Below are 21,017 nucleotides of genomic sequence, written 5' to 3' on the forward strand. Positions count from 1 at the left end.
AATCACTGATACTGGTACATTAAAGGACATTGAGTGATCTTGTCAGATTTCTAAATAATATTCAAGCATACAATTCTTACATCAAATAATAATTTTGTATGAAAATATATTGCAGATCGCAGATGATGTGAAGAAAATACAGAGAAAGCTGATGTTGTAAGAAGTATAGAGTATTTAATGAAGTTTATGAATGGACTTAGATGTGAAAGACTACTTCATTGTTTACCAAGATATATGATTTTATTTATTTTTTTTATCATTTTCAAATAATGTTTTTGCACATCAAATGAATTATTAAACATATGATTTGATAATGCTTTTTCCTGTTTTATACATTTTCTTGATAGATTTTGAAAAGAAAACACGGTTTACTAGGGATATTAATAATATATATTTTGATTTAAACCTGCTGTTCTCTTTTCATATTCTAGACAAGAAAGATTTACCATGGAAAATACAGGGATCCTTGAGCTTCCAGTTGCTTGTCAATCATTTTTCGAAATTGAAATGCTCAACCTACCCTGTAGTTTCCATGGTATGAAAACCATTACACCACAATTACACATTGCTTCCCGTCTCAGATAAATAAGGGAATCTTGAAGTGTCCCTGTAATTTCCTTTTATGAGACACCAGATAATTCCACCAAGTTTCCATCACACGGAAATCGCTACGCTCCGATTCCAAGTAGTTTCCTGAGTCTTGGAAACCTGAGGAATCACGAGGTTTCCTCTAGTTTCCTTTTATGGGAAATCTGAGGATTCCATCGAGTTTCCATTCCATGGAAACCACTACGCTCCGAATCCACATAGTTTCCTAATTATGGAAACCAGTGGAATCTTCAGGTTTCCCATTACGGGAAACTACATGGAGGCTCGGGAAACTTCAGGTTTCCTGAGGTTTCCGTGGTTCGGGATACCTAATGGAACCGGAGCGTAGTAGTTTCCATGGTACGGAAACTTGACAGAATAACCTGGCATTCGCTGCGGAAACCACTAGGAAACATGATGTATTCTTGAGGTTTCCATGTGGGTTCCATATAGTTTCCCATGACGGGAAACTGCTTTTTTCACCCAGTGATTTTTTATTTAATTCCCCGAAATATCCACATGCACATATATCAAATGACCAATGGCTGATATATGATGTTACTCAGTTGATGAGACTCTGCCATTCTGTTAACTGGAAGGTGACTGAGAGATTGTTCTGCCATTCAGTCACCTTTCAGTGATCATTCAGTTGACTGAAAGGTGCAGTTTCATCCTGTGACTAAAAATATTCAAAATTTGAAAATACTTTTAATGTTTCAAGACATCAACTGATGGTAAGAAGAACATTTTGGAAAGAAGACTTTTTTAAATAAATTTGAAGAATAAATTTGCAGATTTCAAACAAATCTTTCATTTCTCATATGCTAGTTGTTAAACTTGTTTATTTTTTAGATATTTGAAAATATTCAATTATGTGATATCATAGCGTTACTCGGATTTGACTAAGCATGCGTCACAGGTTCTGAATAATTAAAATGTTTGTAAAATGAACTAAAAACCCACCAAGACGCCTGACGAATCTTCTGGTATATTTTGACTTAAGTAGCATTAAAATATCCTTTAAAATCTGTCAAGAAATTCTATAATATTTTAAACAGGTTTTTAAAACATCAAATGTATTTAATATATCCACTTACATGAACGTTGTCCTCGCTCTTTTTAGTAAAGATTCGAAAATAGACATCATTTTCCTCTTCTTCTTTCTACAAATTTTTACTTTATTTCAACAGATTTAAGAAAATTTTACGGGTGCAAAGAATTATTAGTCTATAAGGAAAGGAATTGAATGACAGTTAAATAGAACTTTACCTGGTTATATGAAATGTACACAAAACTGAAAACAAATAAAGTTGATATAATAACTGATAATGACTAATGTTGATATAATTTCCTAACAACACAGATAAACTTGTAAAATACTTCGAATCATTGAAAGGAACCTAAAAAGCAAAGATAATGATATTATTAGAAAAAGAACGCCAGTTATTTAAACCTTGTAATTGATGTCAGATGTTCTTTCTTTATCCGCACACAGTTCTCTAAATCTACGAATGTAAACCTCTTGTTCGTGGTCTTTCTCCTACAAAAATAATTTACATTTATATATCATTCTTTGTCAGAATTTCTGTGATACATTTATAAACAATTATATTTCAATATATAATTAATATTCATTGTTTTAAGATTCCTATTTAAGCTTTCTTTTCGACAAACCAATGGTATTTCAAATTAATGAATTGGTAGTTATTGCGAAAAAGATTATATAATTAAATTCTTAAGGTGAAATATGGAGATAACGAAAACAATCAAACTCAAAAGTCCATTGAAACTATATAAATCGAAAGCAGAGCAAACATGAACCCCTAAAAGCCTCATATGTGGGATCAGGCGCCATGGAGGAGTAAGCATCCCCTGTCGGTCGGTCACATCCGCCGTGTGTTCCTTGTCATGATCGGGCAAGCGGAAAAATTCAGTGTGTAAATAATGGCCTAACAATTAATATGAAAAACGCCAGTCGACCAAATAATAGCTTGTATTTGCTCACAAGGTCATTGTTTCGACAATTGAACTTCAAACAAGACCGTTGGTATCCTTGTTTCATCATTTTGGATAGCTTGTAGCTGATGAGATTATTCTAAACAAAAAAATTTGGCAAATTTTATCTTGTTCGCACAGTTGGACTCACCATGTATGAACCTTCCAAGTAAAATTATATTTTTTTAATGCTTTGATTTATCTTCGTGTTCAAGAGATATATGTACAACATCTGGCAAAACATTCCCCAATTTTTCCAAATATTTGATATGTTAGATAAATTTATTTGAACCTCCGGCTTGAAGAAATCTTTATTTTTAGTGCTTAAGCCCTTAATTTTAAATATTTGTAAAATTCTTAATATTATTTTCTACCAGACAATGTTTATATCAAATACTTTATAAATGTATATACCTGAGAAGCGAGTATACACTTACTTGCTCTTACCCATCACGTGTTTGTAGCATAAGTAATTTTCAAACATCGTGTTCAGAAATATTTTGTAAAATGCTTATCTTTTTATCCTTTGGTTCTGTAAACCGGTAACAAAAGAGTCGAAATTATGCAAAGGTAAAAGTTATGCATTAAAAATAAATTGCCTATAATAGTGACATGACTGCTAACTCTAAAATTGAAAAAAGATATTTAAGCCAAAATATAGATATGTGATATAAAGACATATTTAAATAATGCATGTAAGAGTTTCTTGTAACAATGAGTAAATCTGTACGGATTTTCGAAAAATCCGATCCTTAGGTCACTCCAGCCATTTAAACATTCCATTTTTGTGTCGAAGATCATATCACCATGTGTACAATGTCTGAAATGCTAGCTCTAGCAAATAATCCCCATTATATTTATTATTATCTTCATTCTTTGGTTTCATTACATAAACCGTAAACTTCTCGTCGTATAAATACGAACAAGCTATTTAGTGCAGTGCTGCAACGAAGCAGAACTGAAATCATCTTGCTACAATGTAAATACATTTTAACTCGTTTACTACTATAAATTTAATATATAATATTAGATTGACGAACAGATCGAAAAACATACTGAAGTAAAACTGGCTCATATTTGTAATTTTTATTTAAATATCATTGTTAACGGATAATATTATATTTCTGGAACATTATTCATCGGATACCTGATGAAACACAAGATTACATGTAGATTATTTTTCGCCTTATTTAATTTTTCCTAGGGGACAATCATTTGATTAAAAGGGGGGGGGGGGGGGGAGTTGGAAATTTAATTTTGTCGAATAAACCCATTTTTCTATGCCCTTACAGGAAATTATATTTTTACCAAGATGACCAGAGACATATTATGTTTTTTTTTCTTCTCTTGAAAAAGTTGACAAACCCATAAAAAGTTATCCTTCTAAACGCGAAAATTCTATTCTTTGGGGTTGGGAAAAGTAAGTATCATTCACAAGGTCAGATTATTTTTTGTTCTTCCCAGTGGAGAGCAGATTATTTCTTTTCAACAATTTACAAGACAGATTGTTTATTTCCAAATCTAGCCACCATTCCCCATTTATCGAATAAAGAAAAAAAATTTTTTATCTGTTGAATCATGACTGATATTATTTTTTATCACACTGCAGAAAAAGAAGGAAATTTATTCAGATAAAAGAGCCAATAATAAATAAAATACTGAGTACCTCTTCAGTTTCGTCTCCATTCGCTGGCTGTTCATCCTCTTCTGAGCTTGACTGTTGATAGTTGTCCTCCCTAGACATTATAAATACCTCTTAATAACGAACAGCCATAAGCTCCATATTGTTAACATTTAATATTTGTTTCAGATAGGGAATACTTATTTTAAGGGAATACTAAAAAGGTATGATCAGAGAAGGAAGTAATATTTAAGAAAGTATTTTGCGTGACGTAGGTCTATTTTTACCAGTCTCCACACAGGTTACATAAATTCAGTTGATGTAATGAGATCCCGAAGAAAGCAATACATATTATGAGTAGTAAAACCCATACCTCTTCTTTAAAATATGCAACAAAAATTCTTATTTGCTCTATTTTAGATATAGCTATAAAGACTTCAACACGTCTGCTTCTGATGTGAATTCCCCTCTTGATAGGTATCTTTGGAATATATTTTATTTTCACATACTGTAAAATCAATAATTTTCACGAGCTTTCATTTTTATTGTTTTCGTGGTATACAGGGAACGGAGAATAATACATGTCCCCAACAAAATGTGAAAGGACAAGGTATGGTAACGGCCCAATCTGGCCCCTTATTTGATGTGAAAAATCAGAACACAGTTAAAATTATGATAGTTTGTAGTTAAGAACTTAAAATGATGCTTGTTTTAAAACCAGCACTAATTTTGATTCAAAGCTTACACGGAGGCCACAAGAGGGTGCAAAAGTAGGGCATTTTTCCCGAATTTCCTCAATTCTGGTCAAATTTCGTCAAATTTGAGATACATTTCACTTTGGGAAACATAGAGCACAAACTTGCCTATCTGAGATTTTTATACATAAGATGCTTCTGATACTAGTGTATGAAATATGTAAATCTGGTTGATAGGCAAGCTTGTGCTCTTTGTTTTCTGAACTAAAATGTGCTGTAAAATCGATGAAAATTTGCATAAAAATGAGAAAATTCTGAAAATGACATATTTTCTGACCTTCCTGTGACCTCTATGTATCCCATAACTTAGAACCAATACTCATTTTGCGGCAGGGGTGACAACAGGTTTTCAAATGATAAACTGTTGCATTATTCTAAAGGACACCCCGATCAGGGGGCCAAAAAGGGGTCTTAGCCTATCTTGTTCTTTCAAATATATGACAACTCAACAATTCTTAACCAAATCCCTATAAACCATATATTTTTTTGAACAACGAAGTTTTGGCCCCTCAAAAATTTGAGATTTTACAGTTGTCAAACTTAATTTATTATGAAAAATAAACAGATAAAATAATTTTCATCAATTAACATCTTGAAATTCAAGAGTTGCAAACGCAGTTTTTGAAATATTTTGTTTGATTATTAGGAACATGCATGATAATTAAGATATTGAATAATTGAATTCAAAAGTTCAAAATGTTTATCGTTTAACAGTCAGGGTAACCTACACTATAAAAAGACCTTTCTAGGTCTCTCTCTCTCTCAGTTGTTTATTCATGCATTGCTAAATCATCTGTTGGAGTCGTGTTACGTCCTTAAGTCTAAAGTATCCATCTGAAGGAAAAGAGCACAAGGACTAGATACAATAAATACCGATTATTTTACGACAGATTTTTATTAAACATGTTGTCACCAGGATAATGAAATTTTGAAATAAATTAGTCTAGCAAGATGAAAATACATTTGTAAACCTTGGAGAAATAAGAGGGGTTCCTTTTTCAAACATTTCTATTTAAATGAAAATGAAATAAGTTTTATTTTTAAACTAAGGAAACTAAGGAAATTCAACTGACAAATATACGAACAGTACAAGCTCGCCTTTGTAATTGATTCTTTACAACAGCAGTCTTAAACTAAAGTTCTCTGTTGTTGTATTTAAGGATAACTACTTCTTTTAAACTCTCCAATATTGGGGGGAAAAGCATGGACAGTGTTCGGATTTTTTTCAGAATTAAAGAATATATTTCTAACTTACATTTATTATTGTAAAATTACAAGGCATATTGTAATATTTTGGTAACCATGTTCATCCCTTTCATGCAGTTCTTGTGAACTGAATATCGTTCTCAATATTTTGTTATTATATGCTAACTTTACAAATTATTATTTTAACTGAACTTGATTAAAAGACACATTTGTTTATATTTGGATGCTAAACTGGAGAAAGACATTATAACAAACGAACAACTAAACTTTGTGTTAGACGTGATGATTTCACCTTCTATCTTCAACCTCCCTTACTTATGTAGCCTAAAATACTATTTAATACCATCTTGAATATGGTGTTTATGTCTTCCAGATGATTTAATACTCAAGAAAATGTCGCAGGCGACAATGTGTACCTACCCTCACTGTGCATATTGCCGTCCATCAGAACATGTTGCAAGACAATGCACGGCAATGCTCTATATTAATATGACTTCTCATTGCTTTGCTGTTTTTGAGAAGATAATTTTTAAAGAAATTTCCCATATATTCCTATGTAAAATTTTTATCGCCCATTGTGGCCCCACCCTAGGCCCGGTTTGATTTAAAGATGCCTGATTCTGCTCTACTTGGGGATGCTTCCATTTAAACATCCCTAATCACGGGCCTACTGCTGTTTCTCAGTGGTGGATCCAGATATTTCAGAATGGTGCCTATACTTGGCACTAAGGGTCATAGAGCAGTGAGGGATCTTTTTCGTGGCACCTAGGACATCAAAATTGAACGTATGTAATGAAGCTTTCAAAGTATCATCTCTTCTGATCCAGTAGTTCTTGGAAAAAATAGAGTTTGAAAGAATTTTTTTCTAAATATTCTATGAAAAAATTTATCACCTTTTGTAGCCACACCCTTCCCCCGATGGACATGATCTGAATAAAACTTAATCTACTCTTCATAATGAAGCTTTCACATAAGCTTTAACTTTTCTGACACATTGGTTCTTGAGAAGAGTTTTAAAAGATGTCACTATTTTATCACTAATTCTTATCTACTTCCCTTGAAGGAGGGCTTGGCCCTTCATTTGAACAAACTTGAATCCCCCTTATCCACGGATGCTTTGTGGCAAGATTGGTTGAAATTGACCCCGTAGTTCTTGAAAAGAAGCTGAAATTGTGAAAAGTTTACAGACAGAGTGACAGTCAGACAAAACGTGATCAGAAAAGCTCACTTGAATTTCCAGTTCAGGTGATCTAAAAATATCAACCCCAACACCAATTATATCGGCACATGATTGTAAACAAGAAAAACGCAAAAAATGATTTTCAAATACTATACTGAACAAAAAAACTAATACCTGTATTCAGTCTCCAAGTATACGGTACAAGTAAAAAGGAATAGGCTGATTTTTTCTGATATCTCAAGAATTAAGGTATCTTTGACATGTCATTGTGAAGTATATCAATCCTGGACACAATTTTCTGACCAAAAAGTTTTCTCCCTACAGTATTGCGAGTAATGCTGTCTGTCCCCTCCGTGCATGTGTGTATGTTTGTCAATCTCTCTTTCCTTTCTCAAATAAATATTGGTCAAAACAATATCGACGACAATATATGCCGACCTTGACTGTACATATTGTCGCCGACGACAATATGTGCTGGTGCTTGTCTGTACATTTTGTTTCAATTACTGTTTAGGGGATTAATTTCACGGGTTGTAATTTTCACGTTTTTCTCTCTTCTGACACAATCGCGGTTTGTTGGTATATAACAAAAGTTACCTCCTTTGTCTATATCCGTTTAATCCATAGCATATCACTTCACGAACAACAGGGTAGGTTTATATAAAATAGTTAGATTTAATAATAATTGAAACAAGTGCAGTTATTAAAAGTCCTTGACTATAAACGTCGAATGGCTTTCCTATATACTATTACGATGAATGCATGTATACCCTAAGATCTTCATACATCGCGGCGAAAAAATACTAGACGGTAAGAAATGTGTTAATGTAGTTCGACGAAATAATAACCTTCCACATCTTCAGCAAGTTCGATAGTTATTTGAATGTGTTTCAAAATGTCGATAAAAACTAATACGTGTTTTGATTGATGAAACATGTAGCGTTGGCTATTACTAAAAATCTTTTTAACAAATACAGGTTATTATCTGCTGATTTGAATTAAAGTAAAGCGTGATAATTAAAATTGATAATTGAATGAGAAGTACTACTCATAACTACTGAAATGACCATGTATTGCACATATATATATACCTATCGTAGTTTATTCTCAAATTTCTAAATATAACATAGAGGTTATTGAAAACTTATTCACTGTTTGTTGAATTCACGGATTTATTAACACCGTGAATATAGCGAATATTAACACAGCGAGTTATTTTGCCCCCTATACAGTATGCAGGAGGAAAATAAGGCTCGTCTCGGTACATATTGTCGCCGGCGACAATTTGACCGATGGGCGACAATATGTGCCGTGCGGGTAGGTACATATTGTCGCCGACGACAATATGTACAAAACGACAATATTTACCGTCACACACCCTGAACAGATTTGTCGACGTATTTAGCTCCAAGTTTTGACACTTTTTTCCAGCTCTTCAATTTTTGTTTAAAAATGTTTTGGATTTCCAACCTTTCGGAATGAGCATCACTGAAGAGACATAATTTGTCGAAATGCGCATCTGGTGCATCAAAATTGGTACCGTATATGATTTACATTTTGACCCCTGGGTCGAGGCCTCTGCTGGTGGAATGTTACTCCCCGAGGGTCTCTACAGCCCAGTAGCTAAGTACTTCGGTACTTGTTTTAGAATACGGACATATATTTAATTGCTGTTGTAAAATTTAGAAATTTATTTCAAAATTAAGGATTATCTCCCTCATGCATAGCTCTAATCCTTCGACGTATTTGGCTCCAATTTTTGGCACTTTTTTCAGCTCTTCAATTTTTGTAAAAAAATGTTTTGGATTTCCAACCTTTCGGAATGAGCATCACTGAAGAGACATAATTTGTCGAAATGCGCAATTGGTACCGTATATAATTTACATCTGAATAAAACATGGCGATTTCAACAAACAGAACCATTTTACAGAGATGCTTGTACTTTGTATGTGATATTACCTTATTTATGTCCCGATATAAGCCTTTAATCGTAAAATACCTGCATCTCTGCGCTCTGGTTTAGGTATCTCCTAGACACATATATTTTATGTAGCAACTGTTTTTTTATCAGTCAATGAATGCAGCAAATCAGAGGGCTCTTTATTATACAGGTTGCCAGTCCGTTTATCGCGCATATCATAGAGGCAAGGCTATTTTAAATCCCCACAAAGTAGAGAGTTCCTTCTTTTATAGGAATTCGAAACTCAAATTAACATAAATGTTAAAATATATGGATCTGAACACTACTTTTCAAGATACACGATTGTTGATAACTTGATCAATCAGCCAGAATTGAAATGATGTGTACGCAGAGAACGGCAGGGGGTTTGGGGGCGTCTTGAGCCCCCCCCCCCCCCCAGTTTTTAAGGGCTCTGGTCAGGCACGTAATATAGCTTTTGCCAGCCAGGAAAAAATTACAACTTTAAAAATTTTGATAAGCAAGGACGAAAGAGGAAGATTGTCAAAATTCAAAGTCCTGTTTCTTGTGTGTGTGTTTGTTGAGGGGGGGGGGGGTGTTAGTCCAACTTTCACAAACCAAATTTTTGTTAATACGTTACCAAATTACCATGATTTAACAATGGTACAACAAACAGGGGGGTCCACCCTTTCAATGTACATTTTCAATAGTAAAAGGTTAGGTTTTGGGAATAAGTTGGGGGGGGGGGGGGTCCCGTGATACTACGTGCCTGCTGGTGAGGGCCCAGAAGCTCCGGAGTTTTACCAAATATTTCATTCATTTTCTTAAAATATAAAAATTATGCCATTTTAGGTTTTGCGTAAGAGACATAGTAATATTTATTGTTTTAACGAAAATAAATATTCCATGGAAACTTATTGTACATATAATTGAGGCTAAAAATTTAAGCGATATCTATTAATTAATATCATATAATCTTTCTTAAAATCACGTATACTAAATTTTAATCATGAACCAAAAAATATCGTATTGTAAATCATACTAGTAGATCATAGCATTCAACGATGTGGCTAAAATTTAATTTTTCAAAGATCTTTTAAAAAAATATATCAATGTATGATAGAACAATGACAAAATAATGAATGATTTATTTGGATTTTGCAGTTATTAAATAAAACGTTTCAAAGGACTATATTCGATAATAACCAATACTTGCCCCCAAAATCAAACTTGGACGGAGAAATATATAATTATGTTCTAAGCCAGCGGGATATCTGCAGACTTCAAAGCACTGACTATTTTCATAAGCCATGACGCCATATGTAAGATATGACGTCAGAAAAATGACGTAAATTCAAAATTTCCATGATTTATACAGGAAAAGGTGTATATTACGTCGATATTTTGAGTAAAAGTCACCGAGCACAGGTCTGCTCCGGCTCAATATTTTTGATATAATGTGTAGAATGATAATATCAATGAAATATATAAATATTGTTCTGGAGCAGGCCTGCGCTCTATAAATTTTATATTAAAAATTGAACAATTTTTGACCATTTTTTCCTCTTTCTGAAAAATAACACAAAATCCGAATAGTTTGTGACGTCATAGAAACAAAAGTTGCCAATAACCTAATTTGAAACTATAATATTTTTTGTTAATTTAGATTTCTCATACAATATATACAATTCAGCACATTTCAAGAAACTTTTCAAAATACAACTTTTATTGGGGCAAAAATATGCATATACCGCAAATAGTTTTTTATCATTCATCTATGATAATATAAAATTTAATCGACACAGTATGACAGAATGATTTGAAACACGAATATTTGTTGGATGATACTGAAATTTTTTTTCTCCGAATAATTCTCTCTTTTTTTCTTTTCTTTCTTTTCTTTTCTGAAAATAATGTGTACGCACTTGCCTTATTGGCGTAAAGGCAGTTACGCGCCTGTAAATTGAACATTTAATCGAGCCACAAACATCCATACCGATATGTAATAATTATAATATCTCATATATATAAACATATTCTGCTATCACAGGGCTAGAAATATTTTTTTTTCACTGGTCACTTGGGCTATCACCTTAAAGTTTTACAGGTCAACTCTGTAATATCACTGCCCCACTGGGCAAGTAGATTTTGAAAAGGACCCAAAACCATAATAATAATAGTAATATTTTATGTATATTGTGTATCTTAATAGTACAACTTATTTATATTGTGTATCTTAATAGTACAACTTAAAACAAGAAATGAGAATAGACTCACAACCCTGTCAAGTAAACTAGCCCGACCATGAATGAATTTTCTAATGCAAAAAAAAAGAGAAATAAATAAATACTAAATAAATAAAAAAAACCAATGGCCCAAAGGGACAAATAAAGATTTGGAGTCCTTTTGTTTACTACTAGGAAATAGTCATGATAGACAATAGCCAATTGAGCCATGTAGAGCCCTATCCATGGGTTATAGTCGACTACAGCTGAAGAAAGATGCAGCACCAAGCATTTTTTACTATTGGGTGCTTCAAATTGTCAATCAACTGCATCATATTTTTTATAGAGATTTATTTGCACAGTACAAACATTTACTGGTATCTTAGACACTTATCGTTATACGACTGATTGTGTGTAATCACGTGTCACAAACACATGTACAGTGGCTTGTTATTTCATTGACGAGACAGTTGTTTGTAGAGTTAATGAATTTATTCATAACTGTGTTACGATCTCTTCAAATGACACTTTCATCTGGCATTAGGATTATGAAACAGTCTTAGACTTAAGTCAAATATCCAATCAGCTGTAAACTGTTTATTGAACTAATCTCTAAATTTGCAGACAGCAACACTTTTGTGAAACAATATCGAAATTTATTTTAATTTTGGTCTGCTTGACGTCTACAACATTTCAATACAATTGAAAGATTTTGACCTAAGCTTAAGATGTTTCATGATGACGGGGCTGGAGATCTCCGAATTAAAAACCTCTGTAAGCGATGAATATTTCACTCTAACCCAGAGCTTGAAATCTAAATTTTGTCATTTTTCCAAGTACGTGTAATTACATGTACATGCCGTGTTATAGTAACTGTAAACCATCTCTCTTATCGTTGTCTGTGCGTTACACAGAGACAACAAAAAAAAACACATAGATCACCGAGTACTTTTTTCTCCGTTGTAGATGAACGTACAACAGAAACCATTTTAAGTACCTTTGTTGCTGACCACACGAGATTGGCCGCTTCAGGTAAGATAAGGTAATCTTGTTTCCATTCTTAAACCTGAGTCATTACAATACCACTGTGTCTTATTCTTGCATTACTTTTAAAGGCATATCTGCTGTGCAAACGATTTCCTTCATGAAATCTTTATAGGAAATGTCTCTCTTTCTTCTGTTGATAGCTGTTATAATTACAGGTATGAAGAATTATAATTTACTTTCTGTAAACAATTTAAACAATGGACTTTGATCAGGAAAATACATACAAATATCATCTATTTTAAGCCATTGTTAAAGTAATAAAATAATTTTTAGGTCACAAGAGTCACTCAGGTGACCTTTGCTATCCGCTTTCGTCCGTCGGCGTGCGTCTTGTGTTAACATTTGAACATTTTAGCTTCTTCTCTGAAACCGCTTAACCAATTTCAACCAAATTTGGCATATAGCATCTATGGGTAAAGGGGAACAAAAATTGTGAATTTCATGGTCCCTGTCCCCTTGGAGTCTGAGGGGTGGGGCTAAAACCACCAAAATAATGGAATCTTTAAAAATCTTCTTCTTTACTCCTAGACATCAAGCAGTCAAACTGTTGGCATGATTGTCATAATCATTCAGCCCTCTACCAAAATTGTGAAATTCATGGCCCCAGGGTCAGGGGTTCTGGTGCTAGAGTGGGGCTATATAGATCAGTGAAAGGGCATTATTCTTTTGAAAATCTTCTTCTATGCTTCTGGTTTTAAATAAAGTAACTAAGTACAAAGTTATGATGAACAAGAGTGTCTCTTCCAAAATTGTGAATTTCATGGCCCCGGGGTCAATGGTTCTGGTGTTAGGGTGGGGCTTTATTGATTATATACTGAAAATGCAATAATTCTTTAAAAAATTTCTTCTCTGCTCCTGGGTATTAAATAAAGTTATTAAGTACAGACATGATGAGCAAGAGTGCCTTTTCCAAAATTGTGAATTTCATGCCCCAGGGTCAGGAGTTCAGGTGTTAGGGCGGGGCTCTATTGACTATATAGTGAAAATGCATTAATCCTTTGAAAATTTTCTTCTCTGCTACTAGGTATTGAGTAAAGTAACTAAACACATAGTTTTGTTGAGCACGAGTGCCTCTTCCACAATTGTTAAATTTATGGCCCCATGGTCAGGGGTTCTGGTGTTGGGGCGGGGCTCTATTGACTATAAAGTGAAAATACATTCATTCTTTGAAAATCTTCTTCACTGCTCCTGGGTATTAGATAAAGTAACTAAGTACATATCCATGATGAGCAAAAGGTTGCTTCTTCCAAAATTGTGAATTTCATGGCCCCTGGGTCAGGGGTTCTGGTGTTAGGGCGGGGCTCTATTGACTATATAGTGAAAATGTATTAATTCTTTGAAAATCTCTTCTGCTCCATGGGTATTAAATAAACTAACTAAGAACATAGCATGGCTGCCTATTCAGAAATTGCGAATTTTATGGCCCCTGGGTCAGGGGTTCAGGTGTTAGGGCGGGGCTTTATTGATTATATAGTAAAATTGCATTAATTCTTTGAAAACCTTCTCCTCTGCTCCTGGATATTAAATAAACTAAGAACATATTTATGATGAGCAAGGTTGCCTCTTTCAAAATTGTGAATTTCATGGCCCCTGGGTCAAGGGTTCTGGTGTTAGGGCGGGGCTCTATTGATTATATAGGGACAGTGCATACGTTTTTTCAAAATCTTCTCTGCTTCTGTGTATTATTTAAACAAAGGAAGTGCATGGTTATCATAAGGAAGAATGCCCATTCCAAAATTGTGAAATTTATGACCCTTGGGTCAGGGGTTCTGGTGAAGAAGGGGGGAGGGACTCTATTGATTATATAGTGAAAATGCATAATTTCTTTCAAAATATTTTTTCTCCTACTGGTTATAAAGCAAAGAAACAAGTGTATAGTTATGATGAGCAAGGGTGCTTCTTCAAAAATTGCGAGTTCATGGTCCCTGGGTCAGATGTTCTGGTGTAAGGGTGGGGCTTCATTTATTTAATAATATAGTGAAAATGCATTTCTTTGAAAATCTTCTATGCTTCTGGACATATTCGTGGCAAACAGAGTAAAAGTTTTAATATGCAAAGTTAATTTTACCAGAATTTTGAACACGTGGACTATTTATCTGTACTATCCAGTAGATATAGATGGGTTTATTATTTTGGTGAACTTTTGTTTTTACCGCGAGAACAAAGTTATAACAGCGAGATGCATTTGCGAGAGGTTGTTATTTGTTTGTTTACTGTTTAACGTCCCTCTCGAGAATTTTTCACTCATATGGAGACGCCACCACTTGCCGGTGGAGAGCTACAAATTTTGACCCATATTCGGCACTTAGGGCCATTGAGCAGTGAGGGATCTTTTTCGTACCATCACCTATTGCGACACGGGACCTCGGTTTATACGGTCTCATCCGAAGGACCGGTCTCCACGTCCCAAAGTGGGATTCGAACCCGTAAGGATCAATTCCTTACGCCGCGACTCTAGAGGGAACGCTCTAACCACTGCGTCACGCGGGCGATTAGATCGAGTGGTAAATACGGGAAAAAAAATCATATGGATCGATGTGCAATGTTCGAATATTCTCTTCGTTAAGTCGTTGCTTTAATAACTCAGGTGTGCGCTTGTCTCGCAATAATTTTTGGAGAATGGTACGGTATGAAAGCAGCTCGGACGGTGTTTAAGGATAACGTTTTTGAGATTCATTCCAAAACAGGGGTTATAGTTTCAAGTAAGTATAACTATTTTTGTGTAAAATTGAATATGTTATACATTCACTTATTTTGTTCTAAATTAAGCATTGCATTGATTTCTCTCGAAATGCTTAACGTAAAAGACATATTTTAAAAGTCACACATGTATCGGACAAATAATTAATCCAGCAAACATTATTATATATCACATATTTAGGGTACACCTTATTTGTTCCTTGTGACGATTGTTATGCTTTATGAACACAATCTGCGTATCATTTCATTATGTTTTCAATCAAGCGCTTACTCAATATTACACATCTGAAAATTCTGTTACATAACTGAATGGCAGATTCATTAGTAAATCATTTCAACGTTGTTGATAGTTATGAGAGCAAAGACTAACACAATACCATTAATGACACGTGGCTGAATATTTGTTTTGTATTGCTTTGTAAAGTACAACAAATAGATCATAACTATCATTATCTTGAGATTTCTAAACTGTTTTTAAAACGTCATATAAATAAAGACATTTAAAATATGTGATATTGCCAATATAAGTGATTTCCAATAGGATCATAAAGTAACGGCATCCTCTTGTATCTTGCACAAATTCCTGGTAAGGTATCTTTATATTTTGTGAGGAATCTCGTTAGAGTACTTCAGTGATAAATTCTTTGGAAAAATTATCTTTTATTGAGGAACATTTCATCTGACCTTAATAACAAATTCTAAGCAAGATGTTAAATCATTTTTTTAAATTGTTGATCTTAATAATATTATCAGAGAATGATTGTTCAGTATAATAAAATAATCCTCTCAAGAGAAAATAATGCTGCATTTGCGTGTATGACAGAACCAAACTAAAGTAATTAAGCAGATATTTAATAATATTTTCCTGGTTTCTTTTTGTTTCACAAATGAGTATATTTTTTTGATCGGCGATGGACAAATATTCTTTTATTAATTTCTTGTCAATTAAAAAATATCATTTTGCATCACCTGTTTTCACAAAAGCATGATATCGATGCCAAACAAGTTTATCTTTTAAAATACATATTTGTGTGATTAATCGATATCCGTATATTTGAATGTCTTTGAATTTAATATTGAGGCAAAATATTCATTCTAAATATCATTCTTCATCTTGTAGAAGAGTGTTTCCTGAAAATCCATAACCAACATATCTACCGTGCCCGTATATAAGAAGCCCGAATGGAGTATGATCCGATGTGTGTATTCTAAGTTCACCGGGTATAACACTCAATGTCAAAACCGTGAAGTTCCCATTTTCTGAATTTGAAGAGCTTTCATAAACAATGTTCGATTGCAAAACTGATGTTCCGTTTGTTAAGATATTTGACACAGCGCTGGAATTGATTGTAATGGAAACGTAGTTGGTATTGTAGTTGTATGGGATTGGCACCTTGTAGTAATCAATAAACTGGTGAATGCCTGGGACTATTGTCATATAAGGATCTCCATTTGTAGTGGTCGTCGATGCAACACTTACACTTGTAACAAGAATAGGACCCTCGGATTGAATTAAGCAGATTTGATTGCTGTAAATTGATATTTCGTGCGAATTTCCCGTCAGCAAAGTTAAGTCTGTCGCGATAGAATTTACAGTGTACGTAAAGTTAGTGTCCTTTCCTGCTGTGACCCGGATGACTGTAGTTCGGTCTTCAGCATGTGAAGGTACAATGAAAACATTATCAAGATTCAGGAAAGGCGGAACTTGTTCTACAAGGTGATCACATGCTCCGCGTGACATAAGTTTTGTGCATTCATCACCGGAAAATACAGCTATTGGTGCTGAAGAATTTACAAGAGTTCCTGTTAGATCTGTGGTATGACCTACTTGAAAGGTTTCGAACTTGTTCAACCGTAAATTGAAAATATCACCGTCTCTAAAAATGTTTCCATCAATATTTAATGGTATGTTTACTGCCATTTTAAATCGTATAGTAATTTCTGTATTGTTTTCCAACGATGCAACAGCGATTTGACTTTTACGCGAGTCTGGCGGCATTGTCACTACGATGTGGTAAGTTCCGAGTTTGTGGACAGGAATAACTGCGGAAGAATCAGCACTAAACTGTGCAAAATCTTCGAAAAATACCGAAACATCATTGGACGTCTCAAGAAAAATAGCTTTTTGCTCCACTTTGTTATGACTAAGCTCAATTGCATTAGGTAAAATGATTTGATATGGAGAACTTGCAGAAGTGGAGCGATCTATTGCCATTTTCAAAGATGTGTCAATGTGCTCAGAAGTAGTGATATTCAATTCAAAATCGTTCTCAGCAGTGACAAATATGGATTTCCTTGCGTTTATTAAATTTTTAGTAAAAAGAAGTACAAACTGTTTCCCTCTCACACCTAAAATAACGAAAATAACATAAAATGAAAAGTTAAACAGGTATATTTCTCATCTCTCTTCTCCCCCTTCTCTCTCTGTGTATATATATATATATATTTAGAGAGAGAGAGAGAAGTATATTTTAGGAGTGAATTTAATAGCTGCCCAAGTTATACTGGTATAACCTGGGTTGGAGCAGTTTACGCTTTATAAACCATGAAGCGGTTTATAAAGGGTAAAATGTTCCAAACCAGGTTATACCAGTATAACTTGAGTAGCTATTAATTAAATTCATTCCTTATAATTTAATTTTCCATCATTAAGTGTAGAAAAATAAGACAATTTTACCTTCAAAAATGACTTCAAATAGTACATATTTTGAATGTAACGTCAAGCGGATTCATACGTTTTTGACATAAGTCATTGTGACGTTAGCAACACAGGTTATACGATATAAACTTTTTTTTTTCATCCAATCAAATGACGCGTTTCAACCAAAATTAAATATTTTTTTTTGCGTGGCGCAGTGGTTAGAGCGTCTGCTCTAGAGTCGCGAAGTACGGAGTTGATCCTTAGGTCGCGGGTTCAAATCCCACTGTCGGACGTGGAGACCGGTCCTTCGGATTAGTCCGTATAAACCGAGGTCCCGTGTCGCAGTACGTGCTGGCACGAAAAAGATCCCTCACTGCTCAATGGCCGTAAGTGCCGAGCATAGGACAAAATTTGCAGCTCTCCACCGGCAAGTGGTGGCGTCTCCATATGAGTGAAAATTTCTCGAAAGGGACGTTAAACAACATACAAACAAACAAACATATTTTTTTACTGTAGCGGCATCTTGTTTATTCCTTAAATCAGGTCTAGAACAGTTTAAATTAGGTAATAATAATGTTTTGTCGAATTGGGCATAGTTATATTTAAGTTTGTGTATTTTCACTATAATTTTCATTTTTTTGGTTTGCAGATGTGCGTCTTGTATATGTGCAGGTGTTATTTGCAATTTGTTTTTCAGTACAATTAATTTTGCTTTGCACGTACCCTTACTCCTTTTTTAAAGCTATGTTTTCAGCGAGGGAATAAATCACAAATTATGAAAGACAGAAACAAGTTGAAACCAAGACTAAAATGCTACAATGCCTAAAACTTATGCCCTGTTCTTATCTAAAGGCGTGCCGTCTTTTATGAAAGAACAAACGGTAAATCAATCACTTTAACTTCGACGTGAAGTAGAAAAAGATATCGGTTTGATTGCTTTGAATTGGTATTTTGGGGTACAATAACTAGTAATCTGCAGAAATAATTATTTATCACATAACTTACCTGATGTAGGAATTGTGGTAGTGGTAAATAATTCCGTTGTTGTTTCCAGATTTTCTTGTGGTATTTTTTGTTTATTGTCTAAAAAGAAGCAAAGCTTTTTTAGATTGAACATGGTACTTTAAAACGTGCGTGAAACCATTTTAAATGGCAGGAAAAGTGATGTTGTACCATACATTGAAGCCTTTCTATTACTTTTTTCTCATATAATTGTGTGTAACAGAGTTGAAAGTGGCTATGCGTTGTATATAGTTAGGCCACGCTCCTACTAGCACTAGCTAGTGGGTTAACCCTTTAGCTCAGTCGGTAGAGCATTGGATTTTAAATCTGAGGGTTGTAGGTTCGAGCCACAGTTTGGACACCCCTAGCTAATCTGTCATATATGTTTATAAACACCACTAAGAAAGTTTTTTTATGAAACATAAATTTGTAAATCAACTGAGAGATGTTTTATTCAAATGATAAGGGTATATTGCTGCATAAGTAAAGGAGGTTGACGATTGAAAAGTTAAAGTCATCACATTTATCATAAACATTGTTGATTGATTACTATAAACGTCTTTTTTCTAGTAAAATATTCAAATATTAAACAGATGTGTCAGACTCTGTGGTATCTTTTATTTCAAGCTCACTGGGATATATCGTGTCGACATATTTATTGTTAATTAACAATACGTCGTTGATATATCTAAATGTCAGTTGAACGCCACAGCAAGAGATTTCTTTTAATCATGTATAGGATTTTGAATAAGCATACCTTTTAAAGTTAACACAAAAGAGACGCCAAGGGCAATACCAATTGATGCAATGAGGAACAATGCCACCCATAAAAGAAGATATTTCCGACGTGGTTGTTTTTCATTTTGCTGGTTTTCCTGATATACATGGTTGTCGGTCCTTATGATGTACTTGTAAGACAAAAAATTGTTTTTGTTATATTTCCTTTTAGAAAAAAAAAAAAAAACAAAACATGAAGGTTGTTTCAAATGCTTTGAGCCATCACGGTAGCTCAGTCGGTAGAGAGGTAGCTCCGTGATCGGAAGGCTGTGAGTTCGAATTCGGCCACGACTGACCTAAGTCGATAAAAAAATAGGTTACCGTAGCAACTTTTCCTTCGCAAGGCGCTCGGCACTTTGAAGTGAAAGTTATTGGTCCTTCGGATGAGACCTTAAAAACCGAGGCTCCTTGTCACGGCAAGCTTTTGGCACGATAAAGATTCCTCACTGCTCGGCCCTGAGTGCCGAGTAAAGGTCTAAATTCGAAGCCCTTCACCGGTATATGATGACGTCTCTATAAGAGTGAAAAATTCTCGAATGGGACGTAAAACAACATACAATTAATCAAATGCTTTGGTACACAATGTCGATTTATGACATTAACTTTATTTGAAAAAACGGAACAGATCAAACGAGAAATCCTTTCTGTATGAAGAAAGTTTGTTAATACAATGATAGTTAAAATAATTGGAAATAACCATTATGAAAAGTATATATAAGTTTTGATTATACAAATATTGTATTCTAGGAAATTTAAGGTCCAGTTTTATTTTCGCTCTTAGACGCCCGAGTGTTAAAGAAAAGATTAAATTAGTAATATTGTATTCTAGGAAATTTAAGGTTCAGTTTTATTTTCGCTCTTAGTCGCCCGCGTGGCGCAGTGGTAGAGCGTCTGCTCTAGAGTCGCGAAGGAGTTGATCCTTACGTCGCGGGTTCGAATCCCACTTTGGGACGTGGAGACCGGTCCTTCGGATGAGACCGAATAAACCGAGGTCCCGTGTCGCAGTACGTGCTGGCACGAAAAAAATTCCTCACTGCTCAATGGCCCTAAGTGCCGAGTATAGGTCAACATTTGCAGCTCTCCACCGGCAAAGTGGTGGCGTCTCCATATGAACGAAAAATTCTCGAGAGGGACGTTAAACAACAAATCAACAATATTTTCGCTCTTTCAGCCTTGTTGAAAATTTGCAAATTAAATACGAGGCGAATTCAAAGCAAAGAGCAACATCCCTTCAACATAACCGTGCGTAGGCGATTTTATAAAAGGACATAATGGTACGTGTAGAAGGAGGAAAATAACCCTGGGTATAAATAAAAGTTTTTGATTTTAAATTATAATCATCATTTAAATTCATAAAAATAA

The 21,017-nt window shown here is 34.4% G+C and overlaps 1 protein-coding gene across 1 annotated transcript; it reads right to left on the minus strand.

Moving 5' to 3' along the window:
* Positions 1-16,337: 16,337 nt before the first annotated feature.
* On the minus strand, positions 16,338-17,450 carry LOC133180311 (IgGFc-binding protein-like). Its single transcript, XM_061314858.1, has one exon. The coding sequence runs from the start codon at positions 17,448-17,450 to the stop codon at positions 16,338-16,340; it is 1,113 nt and encodes a 370-aa protein (XP_061170842.1).
* Between the last annotated feature and the right edge of the window lie 3,567 nt (positions 17,451-21,017).

This window comes from Saccostrea echinata, unplaced genomic scaffold (assembly GCF_033153115.1).
Source record: "Saccostrea echinata isolate AGI-Se365-2 ecotype Australia unplaced genomic scaffold, CSIRO_AGI_Sech_v1 ptg000006l, whole genome shotgun sequence".
Lineage (NCBI taxonomy): Eukaryota > Metazoa > Mollusca > Bivalvia > Ostreida > Ostreidae > Saccostrea > Saccostrea echinata.